At 44.8% G+C, this 23,328-nt stretch overlaps 1 protein-coding gene across 2 annotated transcripts in view; it reads right to left on the reverse strand.

The window, feature by feature from the left end:
* The window catches only part of SPRED2 (sprouty related EVH1 domain containing 2), a 51,022-nt gene that overhangs the window by 11,656 nt on the left and 16,038 nt on the right, over positions 1 to 23,328 (reverse strand). The window contains exons 1-4 of one of the 2 annotated variants that reach the window (XM_052699258.1): positions 19,031 to 19,124; positions 11,274 to 11,451; positions 9,879 to 10,047; positions 7,541 to 7,605 (exon numbers count right to left, since the gene is read on the reverse strand). In XM_052699258.1, coding sequence (XP_052555218.1) covers positions 7,541 to 7,605; positions 9,879 to 10,047; positions 11,274 to 11,451; positions 19,031 to 19,047 — 429 coding nt within the window. In that variant the 5' untranslated portion in view covers positions 19,048 to 19,124. Of the gene's footprint in view, positions 1 to 7,540; positions 7,606 to 9,878; positions 10,048 to 11,273; positions 11,452 to 19,030; positions 19,125 to 23,328 lie in introns of those variants that run through there. The other variant, XM_052699255.1, reaches the window with a different exon arrangement.

Below are 23,328 nucleotides of genomic sequence, written 5' to 3' on the forward strand. Positions count from 1 at the left end.
GCTTTCCCAAACTCCTCCTTCCTCTCTGCAAGCTATCCAAGAACAAGAAATAAAGAAATAAATAAATAAAATCAGAGGACAAAACCAAATTATGGTTAGACTTAGCAAAACTTGGGTGCATGCTCCAAGTGGCCTGAACTCTCCACACCGATTTGTTTTTTTCTCTTTATTTTTTGCCCATACCCATTACACGAAATGGTGGGATTCCAACCCAATCTGCCTGTGTTCAAAACACAGTGTGTAGAAATCACAGCCCCTCTCCCAAAAAGTGGTGCTGAGATCTCCATCAGCCCCACTCAGCCACCAGTACAAAAGTGCTTGGAGAAGCGAAGTGTGGGGACTGCCACCAGGTGCTCAGGGGGAGTTGTGTGGCTGTTTTACACCAGCTGCTTTGCAGACCATCAAACATCCAGCGGCAGTGCAGGATTGACATGAGCATGGTACCGGAGGTCTTGTAGCTGCATAAGAAGCCAAGAGCTTCTCTGGCCCTGCAGGAGTGAAACCACTGGAAAACGATCAATTTTTTCTTGTGGGAAAACAGTTCTGGGGTCACTTCCCTGTGCTGGCAAACAGGAGGGGCCTCACATTGCTCTGCCAGCTTTGCAGCAGACAGCTGGAGCTGCATTCCTGGCAGTGGTTTTGGGTACGATGCTCAAGTTTTGGGGAACCAAATGTGATTCCTTTAGGCTTCCTGCTTCAAATTGAGTCCCTCACCTATGCTCCCCTACACGGTGCTGAAGAAACGCCTGGGGAACCAAAGCTGAACAAAAAGCAAGGCCAAAATCAGAGGCCACAGACTCATTTCGTAAAGTGCTGCAAAATCTTCCCTTTAAGTGTCTGCTTCACCCTGAAAACGGCAGAGGACCGAAGGGAAACACAAGCGACCCAGATGTGGTGCAGGTTGGGCTGTTTGTGTGCTCCTGTGCCCAAAGGTCAAACCTCACCACACTTGCTGCCCTTCTGGATGGCACAGCAGCCTGCACACTTCTCCTTCACTTCTTGGGAGAATTAGAAGGGAACGTGCTCATAAACAGCTTCACACTTCAACTCATCACATAGCTGCAGTATATTACCACGCCAAGCCAAATTGTTTTTTTGGAAGACAAACACTCAGCTAGCTGAATGCAAGTGCAAAGTGGTGCTGCAATACGCTCAGAGCAAGAACTCATTAGCTACAAACTACAGCTGGCAGAGCACCGCTCCATTCACCTTCAGACAACAAATCCTACAGGCAGGTTGCTGATACCCTTCCTGTCCAGAAGCCTCCAAGGACTGTATGTTACAAGGAAACAGGCTTTTGGAAGCTGGGAGATCACTTAAATGAAGGCAAGGCTGGTTATGTACAACACAGGAATTAAAGTGAGGATAATACTGAAAGAACTGGCACGCTTAACTATGCCACCCCATCATCATTAAGCATGGGGAAAAGAAGAAAAAGTGCTAAAAACAGAAAGAAACAAAAATCTCCTCTGCATCACTGGAGCAAGGGAAAAGGAGCAAATTGAACACAAGGATCCCCAGCCAGTGCACAAACTGTAACACAAGTTCTGGCAGGATGCAGCTATAAGGAAACTTCCATTGTAGCAGAAGATCAGATTTCAGTTTCCTGCAGGATCGCAGGACACATCCCAATCCCACTGCAGAACCAACTGTGTGTGTATATGGGAATGGGATGGAGCCAGAAAACACACCATAAAAACAGAACTTAGAACAAAGATTGCAACAAGAGGAGTTGCTTACCCTCAGCAAAGCAGTTTGACACTTCCACATCACCACTCTAATTAGCTACACAGAGAACTACAGGACAGCAAGGCTCAAGGGAGCGCGACACAGATATTATCTGCTTAATAATCTGCTGCTGAACAACAGATGCTGTTTGCCAGTCTTCACACACACCCCCCAAATAGCAGGGGCTGTGAGCAGGCCATAATTCACTGAAGGGACTGCTTCCTCCAGCCAGAACTGCCGGAGCAACAGGTCACCTTGCAAGGGACCTGGGAGCCTGCAGACTGTGGGGGAAAGCAACCAGCATGATACGGGTTGAGAAAAAGAGGAGAGAAAGAAAAAAAAAAGGAGAGAAAAAAGGAGAAAATTGTTTTAAAGACTCAGTGCATTTGAGACCTGCCCTGAACTGCGTATTTCTGGTCTCAGAATACTTTACCCCTTAGAGATTGACCTGAGAGCAAGAAGTAATGCAATAAATACAATAAGGCAAAGCAGAAATTGAGAAGTCCTCTGTCTCCCTTCTTTCAAAGGAAGCAAAGCTTCAAACCTATCCACTGCTTATCTCTCCCATCAGCTCACCTAAGCTCCTCATTCACATACTGTGAACCTGCAAGATATGTAAGAATAAACAGATTTTATGTACAGTGTATCTTGACAACAGTGTACAGTGTATCCTTCTGTGAGGTAGGCAACCATCACTCCTGTGGCTTTGAATGACTTAGGAAAACAGCAGCTGCCCTTCCAGGTGACATCTCTGTCTCAGGGACAATTGTATCCAATCACTGTAGTAAGCAGAACTTGCTTTATTTGTATAATAATTAGAAATAAGTGGGTTAATTTCCAGTATCACTTAAAAGAAACTGGAAAATCTGAAGGGGGAAGCACACCGCTATGAAGTCCTGCCAACCAGAGAAAAACTTCCCACTTGATTCTCCCTACTGAAAACCTCTTTGAATGTTACTGTTCCCATTGACCAACATAAACTCATCCAGACAAAGTCAACTTGAGGAAAAGAGGCGGAAAAAATGTTGTGGTGAGGTGGAGGTCAGCCCCTTCTTTCAGGTTAACAGCAATAGGATGACAGAGAATGGCTTTAAGTTGCGCCTGGGGAGGCTGAGGTTGGATATTAGGAAACATTTTTTCTCAGAATGAGTGGTAATTCATTGGAACAGCTGCCCTGGGAAATGGTGGAGTCACCATCCCTGGAATCTTTCAAGAAAAAGGCAGGCATGGCCCTGAAGGACATGGGTTAGTGGGCATGGTGGGGATGTACTGATGGTTGGACTTGATGACTTAGCGGTCTTCTGCAAACTATGTATTCTATGGTTCTATGTATTTTTTCATCTCAGTTGGAATAGCTGTGCTCCAAGTGCAGAGGATGTGGTTAGGAGCACTGAACCCTTCTGTTATCTGGGCATTGCTAAGCAAGAATACCACAGGTAATGCCACCTGACTCTATTGTTGTGATGGGTCCCCAGTCGCTTTGCTTGGTCTTACGGAGCATCAATGCTGCTTTGCTTGCAGTGACAACCTAAGCACTGCACCCCCCCAGTACCATCCAGAGCTCTGCTCCTCCAAGAGCAGCTTTTCCTTGATGTTACCATATCTCAGCCTAAGAAAAAAGGAAATTGCAGGCTCTTGCTGCTTCTTAATCCCAAGTGCAAACCCATGAAAGAAATAAAATGCACAAGTATAGCCATCCAAAGTAACTGGGCTGGGTCTCTACGTATGTACTTTAAAGAAAATGAGCTGCAGTCGTTCTTTAAAAGAACCATCTGAATATGAAACGACCAAGCCAGCAAGAAAAGTTAGATTTAGTGTTTATCTAACTAACATAAATCTTATAAATTTTAATAGTGAGGCTGTAACACACTTGAGGCCCACATGGGAGATGAAAGTAGGGAAAAGGTTTCATGGAAAGGCAGCAGGGAGAAATCTGTTTTTTTAATTATGGAACCAGAAGAGATGCGAGGAGGGCTGTAACGTTAACATCTGCCACAACCCGCACCGCCAGCATCGCGCCTGTCCCAGCAGCGAACGCCAGCAGCATCCAAGCTGTGGGACAGCTTCCTGGCTCCAGCATCCCTGAGCAACAGGGGAACATCTCTGTGTTGAGAAAGGGCTGTGAGGGGTGTGGGATTACCCTGAATACAGGGCTTTGTGGGGGAAGTCTGAGTCTGGAGATTGTAGGTATGGATCCTAGCAGCAGGATGCCAGCTATCTACAGGAGGGAAAACAATGGGTAAACTTGGTAGCAGCAAGGTGTGTCCAGGTCCCCTGAGTGAAAAAAGAGAGCATCTGCCCTGTTCTGCTTCTGGAGAAAGAAGGCAAGCAAGCTTTTAGCCATGATCCTGGAAATCTGCAAGAGAAGCAGTGGATTGAGTCTAGATGTCAATGAACCAAAGCCTGTAGCTCAGCTATGCTTTTCTAGATCACATCACCATCTGCAAAAAACTCTGAATGTCTCACTTTCAACAAAGACTAGGATTTCTAGAATTACTGTTAATTGCAGGAAACAGCTACCACTGTAACATGATTGTGAAACTTAGCAAGGTTGGTTTTCTTTGTGTTTTTGGGTTTTTTTTTCCTCTCATTCCTGTTAAGCCAAAAGAGGACTGCAGCCATTTTTAGGTTCCTAAAGCAGAGAGGACACAGGAGCCATCGTTCCTCTGCCAGTGGGAGTCTTGTCTTTAGCACTAAAGCAGGCACACTGCTGCCCTTTTATCTGAAAAACACATGAGCAGCAATTCAGTTACACTGGCCACAGGGTTTCAGAATGAACACCTCTGTTTTTTTGGATGGCTTACTAAAATGAGACTGTTTCAGGCACTCTGCAGGCTCTGGAAGACATTGACCTTTCTTTCCTTGGACTCACTTCACATTTTTCATTTCATGGTCATGTGGGATTATTATCTGTAATTGAAAGTAAAAGTGTAGATTAAGGAAAAAATCTGCAGAAGAACTCAATTATACAGCAAATTCTGTGGCCGAGGAACTAGAGAATCATTCGATCCTTATTAAATGGTATTTGCAAAGTGAATGTTAATTAAAGAAGTCTGAAGATGCAGGCTGGATGGATGAAGACAAATCTCAGCCCGCTGCAAAGACAATGCTTCCCCCAGCAGGGACGGAGCGGATGGCTAGTCTTACTCAGATTGCATCTCTTGAGAAGACGATTTATAACGTACAAGACAGGAGAAATTTATTTGCTAACATATGGAAAACATTTATGGGCTCTACTGAGGATCTGGAATTAAAGAAACACAACTACATATTGTTAAACTTCTAAATGGAGATTTCAGTTCAGAAATTAGCGTTTTCCCCCCAAAGTCAGTGACATTTATTCCACAGACCTCAGCTTTCTGCTCCCTTAGGTAGGGCTCTCAGAACAGAGGGCTGTATTTATTTCTCTCATCACTACAGGTCTAAAGCATGGCAGAGTTATCAGATGGCAGAGCCCTGTTTGTAAAGACGCAATCCACGCTTCAGAACGATGGCTGGGCTGCCATAAGAAAGGGGCAGATGGGCACTGCTGCCTGAGCTGCAGCACTGATCCGCAAAGCTCCATTTCCAATTCTGGACCGCAGCGGTCGAACAGATTGCAACATCTTCAAGGAGAGGCAGGACCTTGCAGCAAGGACTGGAGGCAGCGGCTGGGATTTTCAGAGATGCGTAAATGACTGCTTAAATGACTCAATCATGCAGATGCTTCTGAAAATTCTGCCGCACGCAGTCAAGTTTATTCATCCATGTGTGGGAGAGGGGGAGGACTGCAAAGATTTTAATAACTACCTTAGGAAATAAAAAGAGCAAATGTGCTTTCTCTTTAAAACAGAGTGAAAAACCAAACCCTAACAATCTATTGCTGTGGCTGGGGAAAAGCGTTTACAGGAGAGTTGTAATAAATGCTTTCTGGGCAAGGAGGACCAAATGGACTATCACATATAAGCTTAAAAGGGGTGTAAAGAAAGAATGAAACAGAAGGGTAAAAATACCAGAACACAAACCAGCCTCCAAAAAACACTGCACATTAATTTCTTCCAGTCTAAAAGCTCTATACACTTCAGTGTGTTATTTCTGGCTTATGCAGATCTCAGGCTCCACCATCACCTATCAGGATTCCCAGATGAATGGCAAGCCAAGAACTTCAAAGAACTTTACTGCAGTGAAAGGAGAGATTCAGCCCAAGAAACCCAAGATGCTGGGTGATGAGCACCCAGGTGAGGCTGAGGGAAGAGCCTCAGCATTTTGGGGGAATGCAGGAGTTTGAGTGGATTGGGTGCACGGCTCGCTCAGATTCCCTGAAATAATGCAACACATCCCAAATGGCATCAATTTCCTCCTCCTGTAACAAGTACTGCCAGTTTAAAAATCAACATAATGTTGGGTCTGTGGACGAATACAGGAGCATCCCCAAATGTCAACTGGCAGGATTGTAGTTTAAAAAAAATAAAAAGTCTCCTTTGCTCTTTCTGCAGGCTGCTTTTCACTGCTTTAACACGGAGCATTTCCATGCTTCACCCAGTGAGAGCTGGTTGGTGGATGCCCACGCATTCAGCGACCATCCTCACTCCATCCTCACTCCGATAACAACAGAAAAGCCCTGCTTTGGGGACAAAACAGCACAAATTGGTAAGCTGGCCTGGCTCCAGCAGGGCCTCCCCCAGCTCTGCGCCTATAAATCACCCCTGGCAGGTAGCTGGGAAGCAGCTGCTAATGATGGGTTTTCTGCCGAGCACAGGAAGTCACCTTTTAACCCTGCCTGCTGTTGTTTGCCTCTGGAGCCATGACAAAAGGACAGGCCAGATGATGTGCCAGCAGCTGGGTGGGAGCATAGCACAAAACCCTGTCCTGTGCCATCTCACTTGGCCTTCAAAGCACCTTTTGGCTGGATGGATAGCACTCCTCCCCATCCTCAGCCCTGCCTTGCTCCCTGTAGGTGCAAAGGGGTGTCCCAAAGAAGGATCTGAACAAGGACATCCCACCTGGCAGCCCACCCCCACCTGCACCATGCAACGAGGGCATTTATTGTGTAAGGAAGGGGGTTGTGAGTGGAGCCAGGTAAATAAGTGTAGTAAAACAAAGTACTCATTGTGAGCGTTGTTTTCAGTCCATGGAATATCAGTGATCAGATTACAATTTCATCTGACATATTCACTGTTTTTGTTGTGCTTTTTTTTTTCCTCCTCCTTTTCAAAGTGTTCAAGTGCAGCAGGAACAGGAGGTGCTCCTGTTTCAAAAAAGCTCCAAAACACATTTCAGACATTACCACAAATTCACTATGAGCAACTCACTCCTCCTTCAGCCACCACTGGTTGGGTAGCTCATGTACCAGTGTGCCTTCCTCCTGCTGTCTGAACTTTCTACCTTCACGTACGCACCGAACGCCTTCAAGGTTGACTTTTGTTCCCAATAACAAAGGCAATTTTTCAGAACTTCATTTCCTTGACTGCACACCTGAGAAGCAGCTACCTACTGTACTTGCATACAGAGAAGAACAACTCAGACCAAGGCATATTAAACTGGAGGGACATTACTTGCTCACTTCCAGCCCTGACAACATCTGCTCTGCTTTGTCATGCATTTCACGTGGCAATGGGAGATCAAGAGAAACCCAACTGCTCCTGCAGAGGTTTACCTTCTGCAGGATTTATGCTTCCATCAAATAAAATACACCCACTGTACAAACGTAATTAAAGCCGGAAGCCAAACCCAGGTAATAAAACAACAACAACAAAAAACCCTTAAGCCTTTCAAACCTGACAGTGTAAAACCAGAGCACAAAGGAGAATGACCTGAAGGGAGATGCACTTACTGTGAAGACATCATCGTCGCCAACCTCAGCCTCGTTGTGAAGCGTTGAAGAGGAAGTAGTAGACCCTAGAAATAAACAGTTTTTTTTTTTAAATACAACACTTCCACACCACTTTTCCAATTGTTATTATTACCAGGCTGGTGAATGCTTGCAGGCTAACAACTTTGTTTGCTGGACAGATGTAAAAAGCGGCTTTTTTTGGAAGAAAAACCACCTGCTGTTAGCTGGGTTGGAAAGGTAACATCTGAGAGTGTTTCTTGACATGTAACTACACCGCTGCCAATGCTAATTAACTCTGCTAAAAATAGCAGTCAGCATTTCCAGTTGCAGAAGGCTTTCATTTCTGAAGAACGGTAAAGCTACGCGCTGATCGGTGCTTAGGGCCACTCATGAGTTACTCCTCAAGAATGCTCTGAAATTGGGGAAGAAAAATTACTTTGTATTGAAAAACAAACCTTACTTTGAAAAGGAAGTTTTTGATGCTTTTTTTTCTTCTTGTAAATTAGCAAGTTATTAAATACAATTAAACATCTCTGCTATCAGCTATTCGTCAGACAATCATCCTTCCCCATGTAAGCAATGTATCTGAAAGGAACTGAAATTCACAAAGCCATAAAAAAAGACAGAAAATACTCACAACTGCCTCAAAAAGTGGGAAATCGTATCCTATATCTCTGATCTCTCCTCTCACCCCATTGGTGTCCCCTCATTGAGGTGCTTCATCATACTGGGTTGCAGCCACATTCATCTCTAACTAGAATAGCTAAATGCTTTGTAGCACCTTCACTCTGGAAATTTTTCCTAAATAATGTTCCTTATATAATGCTAAACTCTAGCAGCCTTGGCTGCATTCCGTTGCGTAAGCAGGAAGATGTGCAGAGCCAAGTGTGAAAGCCCACTTAAAACACTAAGTTAATGTGAAAACGTTCAAGCAGGTTGCTACAATAGCTTTAAAATAAAAAATAAAAAATAAAAAATGAAAAAAAATCTAGATTTTCTCTACAAAGCTGCCCAGGATTACTATACTTGTGCACAAAACTTACAGGTTTTCAAAGCAACATGAAATAACCTACTGGATAGAGCAGTGATTTCATGAAGCTTCAGATGCACGGTTTGCCCTGCTTAATATTACCTGCTGAATTTGATGAAGCAAACAAAAAACGAGCAGCAAATGAAAGCCAAGGCCTGACACTGTGTGTGCACGTGCCAGTGATTGTTTTCCATTCAGAAAGCCTTATTTGGAAGTTAAGCAGGAGCACATTCATGAGGATCAGTCTGTGCTGTTAATGCGATAAATATAGAGTTGCTGATTTTGAAGTATCTGAGATGCAGAGGAACTCGGTTTTAAATACTTCCACTGCAAAATGGATCAAAAAGAGAAGAATAGGAGTTGCCATGTACTGGGTGCATCTCCAAAATACTCCATACAACTGAGCTAAAATCTTTAAATGTTGCTTGGCCATGTGTCATTTCTATAAAATGTTACTTTTGTGAATCAAAATGCTTCCTGTGTTAGCAAGCAGGAAGAAAGCAGAGGGTCAGCCATGATTTGTTCAGGTCAACAAACAAACAGGAAAAAGCGAATGGCCAGTAGTTGAAAAGATCCTTCCTCAAAGCAGGAAAGGGCCATGGAGGATTAATTCCCACTCTGTACCTATCCCTTACATGGTAAAGCAAGGACAGGGCACTGAGCCCCTGCATGAAGTGGGATGGCTAAAAATCAGAGAATTAATTTTCATGTAAATAAAATCAAGTAGTACTGGATTATAGTTGTATTATGACTGATTGCAGCGAGATGTGAAGAGGAAGAATTTATGACCTCTTCAAAGCATGGGCAATTCAAATGCATTTTTAAAGAATTACCAAAAAAAAACCAACAAACAACAAAGTCTTCAAGCACAGCCATTCAGCCAAGCGGACACAGACAAAAGTAATTACTGCAAAAACAAAACAAAGTTTTAATTCAGCTTCGTGCAGGAATTCATCCTCGGCTGATTTAACAAAGACTCAGTGTAAGTAGATTCGGCTACACATAAAGGCGAGCCTGGGCTGTTGTTGTCCCTAACACGAAAGCACAGCCTATCAAAAAAGCAGTCATACCCACACAACAACTAACGGGTGAGATCCTGGCAGACCAGCTCAGACGGGATGAAAGAGTTCTTAGGCTTAAATCCCTTCTCTCCTGAAGGAATGGAGAGACACAGCTCTCTGAAGTGAGCTTCCCTGGCATGCTTGGAAGTACCAAAGAGACTTCCAAGCCCAAGGGCTGATATTCAACCCTGACATCTCCCCATCTCCTTGCTTTGAACACACTTCAAGTTTCCACACGCCCTAGTACCTTCAATGAGGTCCTCAATGGCTTTCCTCACGCCTCTGTCAAAGGCTCGAGCGTCGGCGGGGCTTTGAAAAGTGAGCCCAAACTTCCTGTTGTCCACTTTCCAGTGGTGGAAGGTCGGGTTCGCCTTGGTGTACACCAGGTCCTTCTTCACGAAGCACTCCAGCACCACCTGGGAAAAGGAGAGGAGCAAAGTCACTTTTCCCATACCAAAGACACAGATGTCACCACTTCAGCCTCAACCAGTGCCTTCCTCTCCCCAAAAGCAAGCCAAGTCATGATTTGCGCTATGCTGGTAGAGAGCACATCCTTCCCTACTAAATTATGACTAATAAACACCAGATCCTTTAATTGTTCTCATAAGCATCACACATTCATCTTTTCATTAGGCTTTGAGTAGGTACTTTTCGCTGGGGCAGATTTAGGAGGCGCCATTACACTCCCCCACTTCTCTTTCCTCCCTCATGCCCAGCCATGCTGCTGTGCCAGAAATCATTTCTAAGGTGATGCTCAAGGAGAACAGAAACAGCTTTTAAGTCTTACCCTGTTTCCCCCAAACCTAAGTACTGCTTGAAAATAATGTAAAAAAAAAAGCATCCTAAGCAAAACACTAACGCAAAAGATGAGCTGCACTAGAAACAGCTTTAAAGCACCAGAACTTTTGAAAGCAGGGCCATTTCCATCTCAAGTGATATATATACACTTTTTCCCAAGCACTCAGCTTCCTGAGCCTGTGTGGGGAGCCTATTTTTAAGCCAGCCCATCTCTTCATAAGAGTGGATTTCAGAAGAATCGAATATATAAAAATGCGGTAACAAAATACAACAGTTAAACCAGACTCTGCAAAAAAGGAAGAGGCTTTATTAATTTGCTTTGTACGGGAAAGGAAAGCATCTTTTTTTTTTTCCTCCATCTAAACAGCTACCAGAAGAAACCGAGTGCGTCAATTCATAAGAGACAACTTGTCTTCATATTCTCACCCTGCTTGTTCGAACCTTGAGCAGCACGCAGCATAAATAATTCATTGCCATTTTTAAAGTCTTGCGCTGCATTACTCAGTGCAATGTGACTGGCTTCATGGATTCTTTACACTTCAATTCACTTCTCACAAAGCCCTGCTAGATGTGAGAAAAACGCAGGCTCTTTCTCAAGGAATCAGAGGGGGGTTCTTTGCACACGGATGTTGAAAATTTACCTGCTCGTGCAGCATGACGGCCGGACAGTGAGAGATGGCAACAGTCTTCTAGATGAGGATGGGATTGCTTTGTACAATCTGGCTCTATCTGTACATGCCTTTTTTATTTTTATTTTTCAAATCTTGCACAAGAACACAATAGCATCAGATACGGGATAATTCTCATTATAAGAACAGACAAAAGTTGAATTAGGTTCTATTACCAGTTTGTCTTTCTGCCTTTCACCATGGATTAGAAATCCACTTCTTCCATTGCCCTCTGGGTACGTGACCTTGCAGACGCCAACTCTACTGAGGCCGCCTCCTTCTTGCGGCAGCCATCCCCCACTGGAGTCATCTCGGGTCATAACCACAGCTTTGACTCGCACAATATAGCTGTCACTGCAATGGCAACAAAACAAAACAGAACCTTTTGTGAGCATCACACATTCTCATCAGGGTGTTTTTCTTGAGGGCGGTATTTCGGCAGCACCGATCCGATCGCAGTGCATTTGCAGAGTTTGTGGCCAAGATGGAAATCCGCCTCCGCAATGCGTGGTCTTGAGTGCTCAAGACCCCCATAGTGAAGAGACCCACCGAACGACAAGGAACGGCTCCACTGAGTTTCCCAATGTCAACACAGACATCAAACAAGCTGTGCTATGCCATTAGAGATGGGGACGAGGAGAGCAGGACGAGCCAAGTGGAGCCCCAAGGCTAACACCCACATGGTATGTGTAAGGGAATTGGTCTCCACAGTGGTGGAAAAACCATGGAGCTCACATAACCCAGGAACTCAAGGGAGCCAAATGGAGCATGGAAGATGGCCCTCAGAAATTGCCCCGTAACCATGACAGCATTGCAGTAAAAACACAACTGTGACTCCAGCTGGTACCTCAGATGGAAGGAAACAGGAATCACCTCAGCTCAGATCACCAGGCCTATGCGAACCATGCCACACTCTTAAAAGAAGCTCCGCCAGCTCTTTGAAGGGCTTTCAAAGACAGTACATCATAAGCTCACAACAATAAATTTCTGGAAGAAACTGCTCATCATGAAAGGTCACAAAGAGTCTCTACCATGGGGGCATCTACGTCCACCTCCAGGCCCCCAGGGGAGCTCATCAGGAGGGAAAAGCTCAACCTGCACCCATCTGGAGGACAGATCAAGAGGCGCAAGGGGACTTGCCCAGGGCCAACCTCCTGCAGCAGGGCCAATCTGGCAAAAAACACCCTGAAGTTCTCCCTTTGCCCACTTTATTTTATAGATGCTCCTTCCTTCTTGCTACACAATGAAAGCTACTAACCTCTCAGCACAGCACACACACGCTTAGATTTTATCTCTATTGCTCTGAGGACTTTGAGCAGTCTGATAGAAAGCTTTCAGAACATTCAGTTATACTACCTGCACTGCACTTGGCACGTGCCATGCACTCCCAGAACCAAGAAACTAAGTTTTTAACAATATTTTTGATCTGAGTCCTCAACACAGTGTTCTGGTACAGGAAATGAGGCAAGCATGCCTACAGAGGTATCCAGTTACCTTTGTATTTCCTAGACTTCATCCATGGCAACTTTAATGCCTTCGCTTCCCGATGCTCAGAATTGAGTAAAACACTCCAGCTGATTTCCTAGTAAAAACTGAGCTGCTTCCATCCAGGATAACTTGTGTTCTCTTCTTCTATGGTCCATATAGATAAAGAACAAATAAACCCAATCATGCCTTTCTGCCTCAACCATCTCCTGTCTTCCAAGGCTCAGTATTGGTCTTGATTTTACATTGATTCCTTGGACTTCTAGAGAAGTCCCATTAAATTTCAAGCTTTCTTCTGAGGTAAAAGGCTTTAGATACCACCCTCTTTCCCATCCATCTGCAAAAGCCATCCAGACAAACTGCTGCTCCTCCAACCAGGCTTGAAAACTGCCACCTTCAATTCAGCTTTCTCTGTCACTTACTACCCCAATGGGAGCCTCTGGCTGTCCCAGAAGTAATGCTGTCTTCAGTTACTTTTCTGCAGAAATCATCCACTTAAAGGGAAAAGAAAAAAAAAAGTCAAGAAATCAGGAGTTACTTAGTACTTTGTAATTTCCATCAATAATTTGCACTTCTCAGTGATTTCTCTATGCTTAGTGATTTTTGCGTACTGCTGGATACCTATGTGTACAACTTAGTTGCCCTGATCTAAACGCTGCCCATTATAACCACATTGTGGTGGGGCACTAAGCCATCAGCTTTTCATTTTCCCATCCAGGCTGATAGCACAACCTACAGCTCTTTTACAATCTTTGCCATCAGGACCACCAATTTTATCCATGTGCTCAACATCGGCATGTCCAGATGTGACACCACTTCTCCCAATTTGAAGAGCCACTTCCTATCAAGCAAGAAAAGCTAGTTTCCATCCCCTATCTCAGCAAGAAGACCTCTGCCCCTTATAAGAAAAGGACCTTGTCCTGCAGAAGGGTTCGCCTTTGGCAAGGTAAGCAAGGTGCAGCTCTGGCTCCATTCATATAATCGCTTGGCACACTTTGCTACGTGATCAAGTTATTGGTGACGCTGCACTACCCTGGGAGCTTGGACCCATCTTACTGGGCTCCAGCCACAGACATTTCCCAACATGTGATCGATGCCAAGGGATGTAGAAAAATATAAGAAAGAAAGGAAAAATGAAGGTTAGGGCATGACAGCGTGGTGCAGTCACTAGATCAGCACTCAGAAAGTGCACACTGAATTTTCAAGACTTCCCTCAATCCAAAATCTTGTCTTCAGTTTCCATCCATAAGCCTAGAATAGGCAATACTCCTTTCCTCACACCAGAGTTGATAAATGCTGGGGAGGTATTCAAATATTTCAGGTCCATATATGGACCTTGCTTCCTGCACACAGAAGCTGTTTGTTTTCCTTGAGATTTAACTTTATGAGAACACACCAAAGCTCTGACTACTTGCAAGCCATCCACCTCTCCCAAGCTCAGGACCAGCCTGCAGACTCCAGGGCACTTGGCTGGCTTGGAGCACCATGAAGTGAAGCAATCACACTGAAGCCTGCCCCATGCACTTTCTGATGACAGCCTGGCAATTCAGCTATTCCAGAATGTGCAGCAATGAGGTGGGTGAAAATATTTGGCTTTTTTCTGTTTATGAGATACTGTCACTAAGGTTAGATAATGCACATCTTTCACATAGTTAGAAGCAAAGCAGCTGAGAATCCAGCATTAGCCTTAGTTCCCCTCACTTTATTGGCTTGCATGCTACGCCTTTCAGGCAAACTATTCTTAATTATGCTCTTAAATGGAGTCCTTTGCTATCTTAACCCTACAGATTTGTCTTGCAGAGGAAAGCGTCTGCAGATCACCCAGCTGCATGGCAGCTGGCCAGCTGCTGCTGGGGCTGTCCCAGGTTGTTAGATGGCCCCACCCAGAACAAAAACCATAATCAACCCAGGGAGGAAAGGTAGCTTTTATTGGAAGGGAAGGGGAACCCTTTAAAAATTATAGCTTGTGGGCGTGCATATGTATGTAGAAAAACATATATTTTAAAAATGGTGTAATTGCTGTTCTGAAGGATATGGAGAATTCTCCTAACCATGAAGTGTCTCAATGATTATTTTTGTGAAGCACAGCTGCTTTATCTTAGACCAACTTTCACAAGGCATTCGTGCATCTAAGAGACTGACCACAGTGTCAGGGAAAAGCAGTGCTTTCCTGCAGCATGCCAGAACTGCATGGTGCAGTGCAGCCAGCACTGCCTATTGAAGTCTATAGTACTTAAACAACTGCAATGCAGCAGGGCCAACAGGGAAAAAGCCCTGAGCCCCATTAAACATCTGGCTTTGACTCAGTGGCGAGTAACTCCTTTGTCTGGTGGGTGGGAAACGGCACCTGTCAGGTATGAGGATGGAGGAATAAGATGTCTGGGCCCAGCCTTCTCCTACGAGCACTTCCAAACACCTGCTGTAATTTAATAGCACATTAGCTATTAAATAGCTTTAGAAGGTGACAATTCTTCTCTAGCAAGGCTGTTCAAGCAGAGCATAAATTCACTCACTTCCACAGAATTATAAAGGCTGGAGAAGGCCTCCAATACCATCAAGTCCAACCTCAACCCATCACCACTTCGTCCAATAAACTTGAGGCATGACTGTCCTACCACTGGGATGGCAGCATGAGCTGGTGCCCTTGGCCACTGCACTTGAACAAAGGAAAAGTCAACCAAGTTGAAGGAACATCTACACTGATGAGGAGAAAAACGTAATTACTCACTAAACCTTATCACCACAAGATTTTCTGAGGCCAACTACAAGGATGTATTTGAGGAATATCATCTCTCAAATTCCATGCCAATGCCTCCTCAAGTTACCTCAGTACTTTCTCCCCTCTTGACCTTCCAGCTCGCAAAGCCAGGAGATCTTCACTTCTCAGGCAGAATGGTAACCACCACACATCAAAGGTCCAACCCGACATTTATTTTCCTCACTGCCTTCATTCTTAGTTCCCAGCAGACTGTATCCATCATGGTCCCTGTCCTCCTCCATCCCTTCATCACCACCTGCAGACATCCCACTGGAGAGCTTCAGGTGTGGCTCTACTGCTGGATAGATACCAGCAGGAGGCAAGCAGCTCTCTTCTATCAAACAAGCACTGAAAGGGTTTCAAAATTCAAACTTCTGTCTTTAAGCTTCCACATTCTCACCAATTCTCATGCAAATAGGGCACCACCTATCTAATCACCACAAACTATCATTTCCGGCACCCAGTCTTCTTGATCTAAAGCTTGCTTGGTTCTTGAACGTTCTAGCAAGGATGAAATAGCTGCAGATTACAACTGCTATCTTCCTCTCAGAACCATAAGGCAACTCCTCATCAGAAAAAATAAATAAATAAATAAATAAAAACATTTTCAGCACACAGAGCTACAGCAAAATAAAGTTTGATATTTCAGTACCATTTACCTGCAGGTCCGACACTTTTTCATTAAAATATGAGCAAGAAAAAATGACATCTGTGCCACTTTAACCAAATCCAATGTTAAAGTGGAATCCATGTAAAAGCCATGAAAAATCTTCCCAATTCCAATACAAAGTTATCCATCTCAGGACTTGATGATCTTTAAGGTCTTTTCCAACATGAGTGATTCTGTGATTCTACTCTATGACAGGATTTGACTGTGTGCTCAGGAACTTGCTCTTGTGCTCCTCACTGCATCACATCACGACTGATCTCCAGTGTCCTGTCGTTCAAATCCAGTGCTGACAAAATAAAAAGTTGCGCTGAGAAATTTTTGCTTCCATCTTAACGTAAGAAAAGGAGATGAATCAAACTGATCTCAGCACCCCTCTCTCCAGCACTGCTTGCCCAGTCCTGCAGCACATGTGTCCTGCGGCACTTTACCTTACATTAAGCTCACAGTCTCTCCTTCAGGACATTTGTCTCTCTAAACAGGACAAGAATACTTCATGGGGATTTAATACTGCCATTCAGCTTCCCTCTGAAACCAGAAAGGGCTGTTCTTCTCCAACACCATGCGCTATGACAACTCACACCTACAGCAAAGCTGCTGATCCCAGCTCAGCAGCACACTTGGCTTGTATGCTGATCCACCATTTCAGGAAAAGAAAAAAGGAAAGAAAAAAAGAGGAAAAAGGATCATATTAACTCCAAGCATATCGCTAGCCACAGCAGTGCCCTGTGCTGCAGGCAGCAAGGCAGGAGGAAGGGGAAAATCCGGCCCTAAAGGAAACAGAATTTGGAAATCACCGCCAGCCAGCTCAGGGAAGTTACATGACACACACAGTGCTATGTGCACGTCCCATTAAGCACTCTTGGTATTACGTGACTTTATTCAGTGCTGAGGGTACCTTCTGATTTGATTTTTTGTTCTTTACTGCTTTTCTGGGTCTCCATAAAGGCAGAACAAAGACTGGCTGCATTTGGGCTGAGGCCCCAGTTTGCTTTCAGCCCTGCAGCGCGGCTCAAAAGCTCATAAAAACCTTCCTAGTAAAGACTAATAGCAGTTTTGTTTGTTTGTCTTCAGAGGGAAAAGGACTTCTGAAAAACCAAGACACCTGCAGCACCCCAGCCACCCACCTCCGTGCTTCCCTCCAGCAACAAGGCAGCAGCCAACAAAGCAGCCCTTTCACTGCGACCCTTGTTCAGCACTGATGTGGGATTTCATTTAGCTTACGAGAAACAGCTCCATCCTGCTTGTGCAGACCAGGACCCCTGCAAACTGAGACCTGGCCCTTGGCTCCAAAGGGCTCCAAAACCTCACATGCGGGCTTTTGTCTTGGTGGTGAAACTTTCCAATGAGAGAATAGCACTCCTGAGCTGGGGGAAACCTCCAAATCCCCACAGCTCTCTTTCCCAATGGATTACTGAACAACCCTCAGCTTTGTAGGGCAGCGCGTTTGCCAGCGATTGCAAAATTGCCTTCAAAATCATTCAAAGGATCAGTCAGTCATTACAGCTGCCCATGGCAGAAGCTCTTGGGAAGTTGTAAGTAAGAGAAAGACAAGAAAAATCACTTTGTTAAAGCAAGCTGTTGGAATAATTCACCCTGTGGCACACTGAACAGGCAAGCAGCACATGCAGATCTGCATGCCCAAGTCCTACTACTTTCATGCAAGGGTACAAAATATTAACAGATTCCAAGCAAAGCTAATTAGTATTATCATTTACTGTAATGAGAAAGGAAGTTATTGCATGACAGATGGTATTTGTTTTGTATCACATGCAAGATAAGCAAAAAGCACACAGGAGTCTGGCCAAACAGGTAGTTGCAGGAGATCTGTATCCTGAAATGATTTTTTTAAAGCCACAATCAATTTTTATCTTGATTTTTTCCTAATATATTACAACTGTCTTACATGAGGTAACGAATGATATTTAGTAAATACAACAAATAAAACTAACAAGTGCAGCAACTGTGTTTCGCCTAAGTTTTATCACACTCTTCATTCTATAAAATGAGACTAGAGTTTTGACACTGTTCCCCTAAAGCCCCAGAGCAGTACCACTGACCAATCTATTAGACTGATGCACAAGAGCTCACCACCTCCACGTGACCCCATTCCCCTGTCACACTGCAGACAGCTGTGACAGCAATGGTGATGCCAAATGTGGCATCCTGCTCCTCCTCGTACCAGCATGTTTCACACATTAAGTGATACCAGCACTGCCACATAACCATGTGAGTGGCACAAAAACCTTGTGTGAGGAGTAAGAAGGATATGTCTTCTAAATATGAAGCTTTTTTTTTAACCTCTTGCTATGTAAATACATTAACAAAAAGCCATTATTAATCATGGAATCAATCAATCATAGAATCAATCACAGAATGACTTAACTTACAGGGGACCTCAAAACCCACCCAGCCCCAACCCCTGCCATGGGCTGGCTGCCCTTCACCAGCTCAGGCTGCCCAGGGCCCATCCAATCTGGCCTTGGGCAAAGCAGACACGTGGCACCCACTGCTCTGGGTAGCAGTGCCAGGGCCTCACAGCTCTCGGAGTAAAGATCTTTTTCCTGACATCTGACATAAATCTATCCTCTTTTAGTTTAATGCTATTCCCCCTTGTCCTGTCACTATCAGACCACGTAAGAAGTCAGTCCCATTCCTGCTTGTAAGCTTCCTGCTATAAGCTTGACTACAAGCATGCACACCCTGCTTGCCTTGCACCTCTTTTTAGTCCATCCTACCCCCGATAAACATCCATGGAGAGAGGCAGCAAACAAGGGAAGTGGCTTCCCTAACAGTATCCATTTCCTTCTCAATTACTGATGTGCATTAACCATTAGCCCTGCCAAAACGATACAGATCCATAGGAGAAAGCCTGCACTCCATAGAAACTGTACATATCCACTGACAAACCACATGCTGATCCAGAAATGATTCAGGAGGCAGATGGGTGGAGGAGGAGGAGGAGGAGAAAGAAGAAAAAAGATTCGAAAAAGCAACAAGGTGCCACAAGGGAACACACAGACCTGCCGGGGGGTGCCATTTCCTCTACATCTTGCCCCCGGGTCGCTGCATTTCACCATTGCTGCAGAGCCCAGCTGGAGGCTGTCGGGTGGCTTCCTCTGCATGATTCAGCCTCCTCGCTCTCTGCCTCCTGGACAGATGTGCAGGGCCGTGCCGGCTGATTCATCCCCCAGCCATCCCTCGCCCTACGCTCCTGCTGCACCATTACTCACTGGCAACATCCTTCTGCTCGCAGCGTGCTGAACGGCCAAAGATCCCCGCTTCCCCACCCTGATGATAGGCTATAAGATATAATAATAATAAAAAGTGAATAAATCAAACAATGGCAATATGGCTGTCATAAAGCAGTAAGAGCAGCCGGGGCTGTCACAAGTCATGCCAGACCCTGGAGCATGTCACTGATGCCTCCACAATGGAGGTCCAAAATCAAGTGCAGGTGTTATCCCAGCTAGACTTTATACCCCAAAAGCTTCTTCAAAAGGCTGGGACCAGCCCTGTGGAAGGTTTTGGGGAGCTCACTCAGCTCAAAATCCTCTCAGCACGAGCTGCATGGGCAAAAACTGGGACACTGAGGCTCTGAAACCAGCTTTGAAAAATACTCGCTTGATCTACGGCACAAGAAGGATGCAGAGCTGTCAGATGATGCCCTGGGCAGCCTGAGCCAGTGTTTGGAAACCTTGCTCATGGTAGGCGGGTTGGAACTAGGTGATCATCTTACCCAAACCATTCTATGACTCTGTGAACTCACTCACTGCTCCTCTCCCAGCTCTGTAGCCGCGCTGCTGTTACCCTCAGATGCTCCATGCAGCAAACACCAGCTCTGTCCTCAGCTGCCTCCAGCCAGAATTCAGCATATGAGCTCAAAGCGAGTCAGCCAGAAAAAGAATTAAACAAAGATGCCTTACCCTCTTTGCTGCAAGCCCAGTTTCTAAAGTTTTTCTCTCAAGGGACAAGGGAAGATGAAATTAGCCTCCCAGTGTAAGACAAAATTATCTTTGAATAAACCATGTTGTAATCATGTTTTTGAAACAGCAGCTCAAGTACTGACATCTCCTTGGTATTTGCTCATTTTCTTGCTTTCCTACTTTTTGTTTTTTTTAAGAGGTCCTCTTAAAAACTCACAATGCAGCATGGAGTCAAGCCAACTTGGGTTTTCTCTGCAAAGTCACGTGTATGTTGTGCATGGATCAGGGGTAAGACGGGAGGAACGCTGTGGAAATACAACGCATGGAAACAACACCTTTTATCATCAAGACAGCATGCTGAGCTCGTGGCTGCAACCAACAGTGTGACCTGGCATTCCCTCTGCACACAGTGAGTGCAACAGGCAAGAAGCAGCAGCACCTAATTCAGTTCACCTTGAGCTCAGTTCCCAAGAGCCTTCTCCAAATGGAAGCCAGTATCAAGTCACAAGGTGTTTGTAAGCATAATCTGAATCACCGGCTGGCTTCTTAATTTTGCAAGGATTCTTTATACTTAAGGCTGAGCTAACAAACCTCAGATCCAAATGTGTCAGTTCTGGTGCACTTTTTTTTCCTTCTTTTTCCCCTGAGTTCCATGCTCTCCAAAACCACCTCAGCACGCCTATTGCTGCTATCTCAGTGCTACAGTGAAACATTCTCCAGTGCTTCTGTGCATTTCCTGGCTTGGACCGGTGAGCAACTGCTGTGATACGGGAACATTTTCCCCAGTTTCAAGCAGGATGCACGCTGCTGCAGGCTTCTGCTGTTAGCAAACACTGCAACCAGAGAGCCAGCAAGGCTGCGGATCTGTTTCCTGCTGCCTCCTGGCCAACTGTGAGCACAGTTCAAAGAGCTGAGACCATGCTTGGAGCAAGAGGAGCTGCTAGAGAAACTGCAATTCGGAGGATGAAATCCCCTCAGCCTGCTGGAGCCAGTCCTAACAGACTGACCTTCAGCAGCACGGGGTCAGCACAGCACATAGGACCAAACCCCAGCAATTCACGAACCCAGCAAGAAGTCGCTCCGTGTGAGGCACAAAGGAGGTTGTTTTTCTCCATTTCTGAAGCTTAAAACAAACAAACAAACCAGCAAAACCAAGACTTGATAAACACGTTCAGCGTAGCTTTTTTTCTTTTCTTCGTCTAGCACTTCAAACAGACCCAGTTCATTCACACCACCCTTGTTGTCTACAACATTGTTTTAAAAAATCCAGCCTTCATCCAAGTTGTGCTAGAGAAGAGGAAACAAAAATGCAGCAGAAAGAGACATCACTGGAAGAGCAGCCAAAAAGGGCTACTTCCAGCTGCAGCGTGGCAAATCCCATTTGTATAAGAAACACTGAAGTCTCACAGACTCGTCCAGATTGCAGTCAAGGAATGTGCTGGGGATGGACAGCCCACAAATGTCCATTTCCGAGCACAGAATGGCCTGGAAGGGACCTTGAAGACCACTCAGTCCCAATGCCCTACTGTGGGTAGGGTTGCCACCCACTGGATCAAGTTGCTCCATGACACAGCTCGACTCTGCTTATACATTTATCAATACAGAGTTCACATGAATATTAAGTATTGCCAGATACAATACTTTCCTAATGCAAACACATCCCAACTACTGCAACAAACCTACAAAAAGACTGCAGCATTTAAGCAGGAGGACTACAGGCATCCCTTCAGCATCAGATCACTGCACCCACATTTGTAAAACAGGGAGATGCTACTCAGGCATGGCAATACAGAAGCTGCATTTTTGCTTCACTCTGTGCAAACCAAGGGAGTTCTCTACACAGATTGGTTGAAGAAGGCCAACATGATTTACAACTTGTAATGCCAGTTCTTCTTTTCTGCTAATCCTAACTTTCTTGAGAACTGCTAGTAACACCCCAAATCCTTCTCCTCTATTTAAGTGCAAAAAACCAAAAAACCAAAAAAACAAAAACAAAAAACAAAAAAAAACCCACCTAAAAAAACAAACCAAACTCAAAAAACTTAGTTCAAGAATGACATTCTTTTCATGTCTACGGTTTGTGTCTGAATTCATGTTTTTCTTGTACCAGGTCTGACATCTCACAGGCTGAACAGGCAGCAGAGCTCAACAGCCAGCTCTTCTCAGTGCTCCCAAGAGCAAGCTGATGCTTTACAGACTTAAGGGATGTCTGAAACAATTCTGCCTTGACTTTTAGCAGCATGGGAACTATTCTTTCGCTAATTTAGGACTGCTATGTTCACCATTAACTATCTGTAAGCTTTCTGATGGCTTTATGTCCTAAAGAAGCCAGCAGTTTTTCACCAATTCTTTTTATTTCCTCCAGCCAACTCCATGCATCTCCTAACTTCTATTTTTCTCTCACCACAGTTGGCTTTCCTGTTCATATTTCTGCCTTTGCTTCCCTTGCAAAACAAACGTTTCCTAAAGTGGTGTGCCTGGTTTCCACTGCTGTCCTCAGCACAGCCCCATGTAACAGCTTAGTACTTCCAACAGTGTGTTTTTAATGGACAGCTGCTTTCAATGCTGTGAGATGCAGTGGTGGGGAGTGCCAGCAGTAAACATCAAACGTGAGAAACACTTCGCTCACATACAGCAGGGTAGGACGTCAGACAAGACTGACTCAGTGTAATCCTCTGCCATTCTGAGGGATAAGGTTGAGTTGTCCAACATGCTGCACCTTCCTATTTTCATACTAATTCCTTTCACAGGGAAGATTTGCCTAAGTCTTTAGGAGCTCCCTGACATAGCTGAAGCTAACTGAAGTCTCCAGTGGTCTTCCAGCAGAGCAGATGATGGAAAAGCTTCAGGATTTGGGACGCAGTGAGTATCAGCTGGTGGCTGCAGCCTCCATCTCCTGGGCTTAGTGGTGAATACCAGATGACCAGCACCCTACAGAGCACTAAAATATAGTATGCTTTGGAAACAACAACTAACAGCTTATGCAAGTCTACGCACTTAACAAGCTGCACCTCTAAGCATGCTGAACCCTCAGAAGAACATCAAAACAAAACAAGAGAATAGTGGAGAAAAGCAACATAAGCTTCCTGTTGAAAACCTGTGATAAAAAGGTGGTTACCTCTAACCTTGGGGCAAATACTCCGCTGACCCCCAGTAAACTAAGCAAGTAAGGAAGGGAGGATGAAGACAATCTGATTTTTTTCTTTCCAAGTTCCCACTTGTTTTTCAGTTTCTCAAGCTGTGTTACAGCCACTCGACGTGTGTGCAGCAGATGATAATGGAACCACAAGCGTTTATCTGACTCCACCACAACTTATTTTTTCCCCCTCTTCAACTCAGATTTAGCTAGGGTTTTAATTCTAGTTTACCAAGGACACAAAATTGATGAGCCACCC

This window comes from Tympanuchus pallidicinctus, unplaced genomic scaffold, assembly GCF_026119805.1.
Source record: "Tympanuchus pallidicinctus isolate F22 unplaced genomic scaffold, pur_lepc_1.0 scaffold1, whole genome shotgun sequence".
NCBI classification, from domain to species: Eukaryota; Metazoa; Chordata; class Aves; order Galliformes; family Phasianidae; genus Tympanuchus; species Tympanuchus pallidicinctus.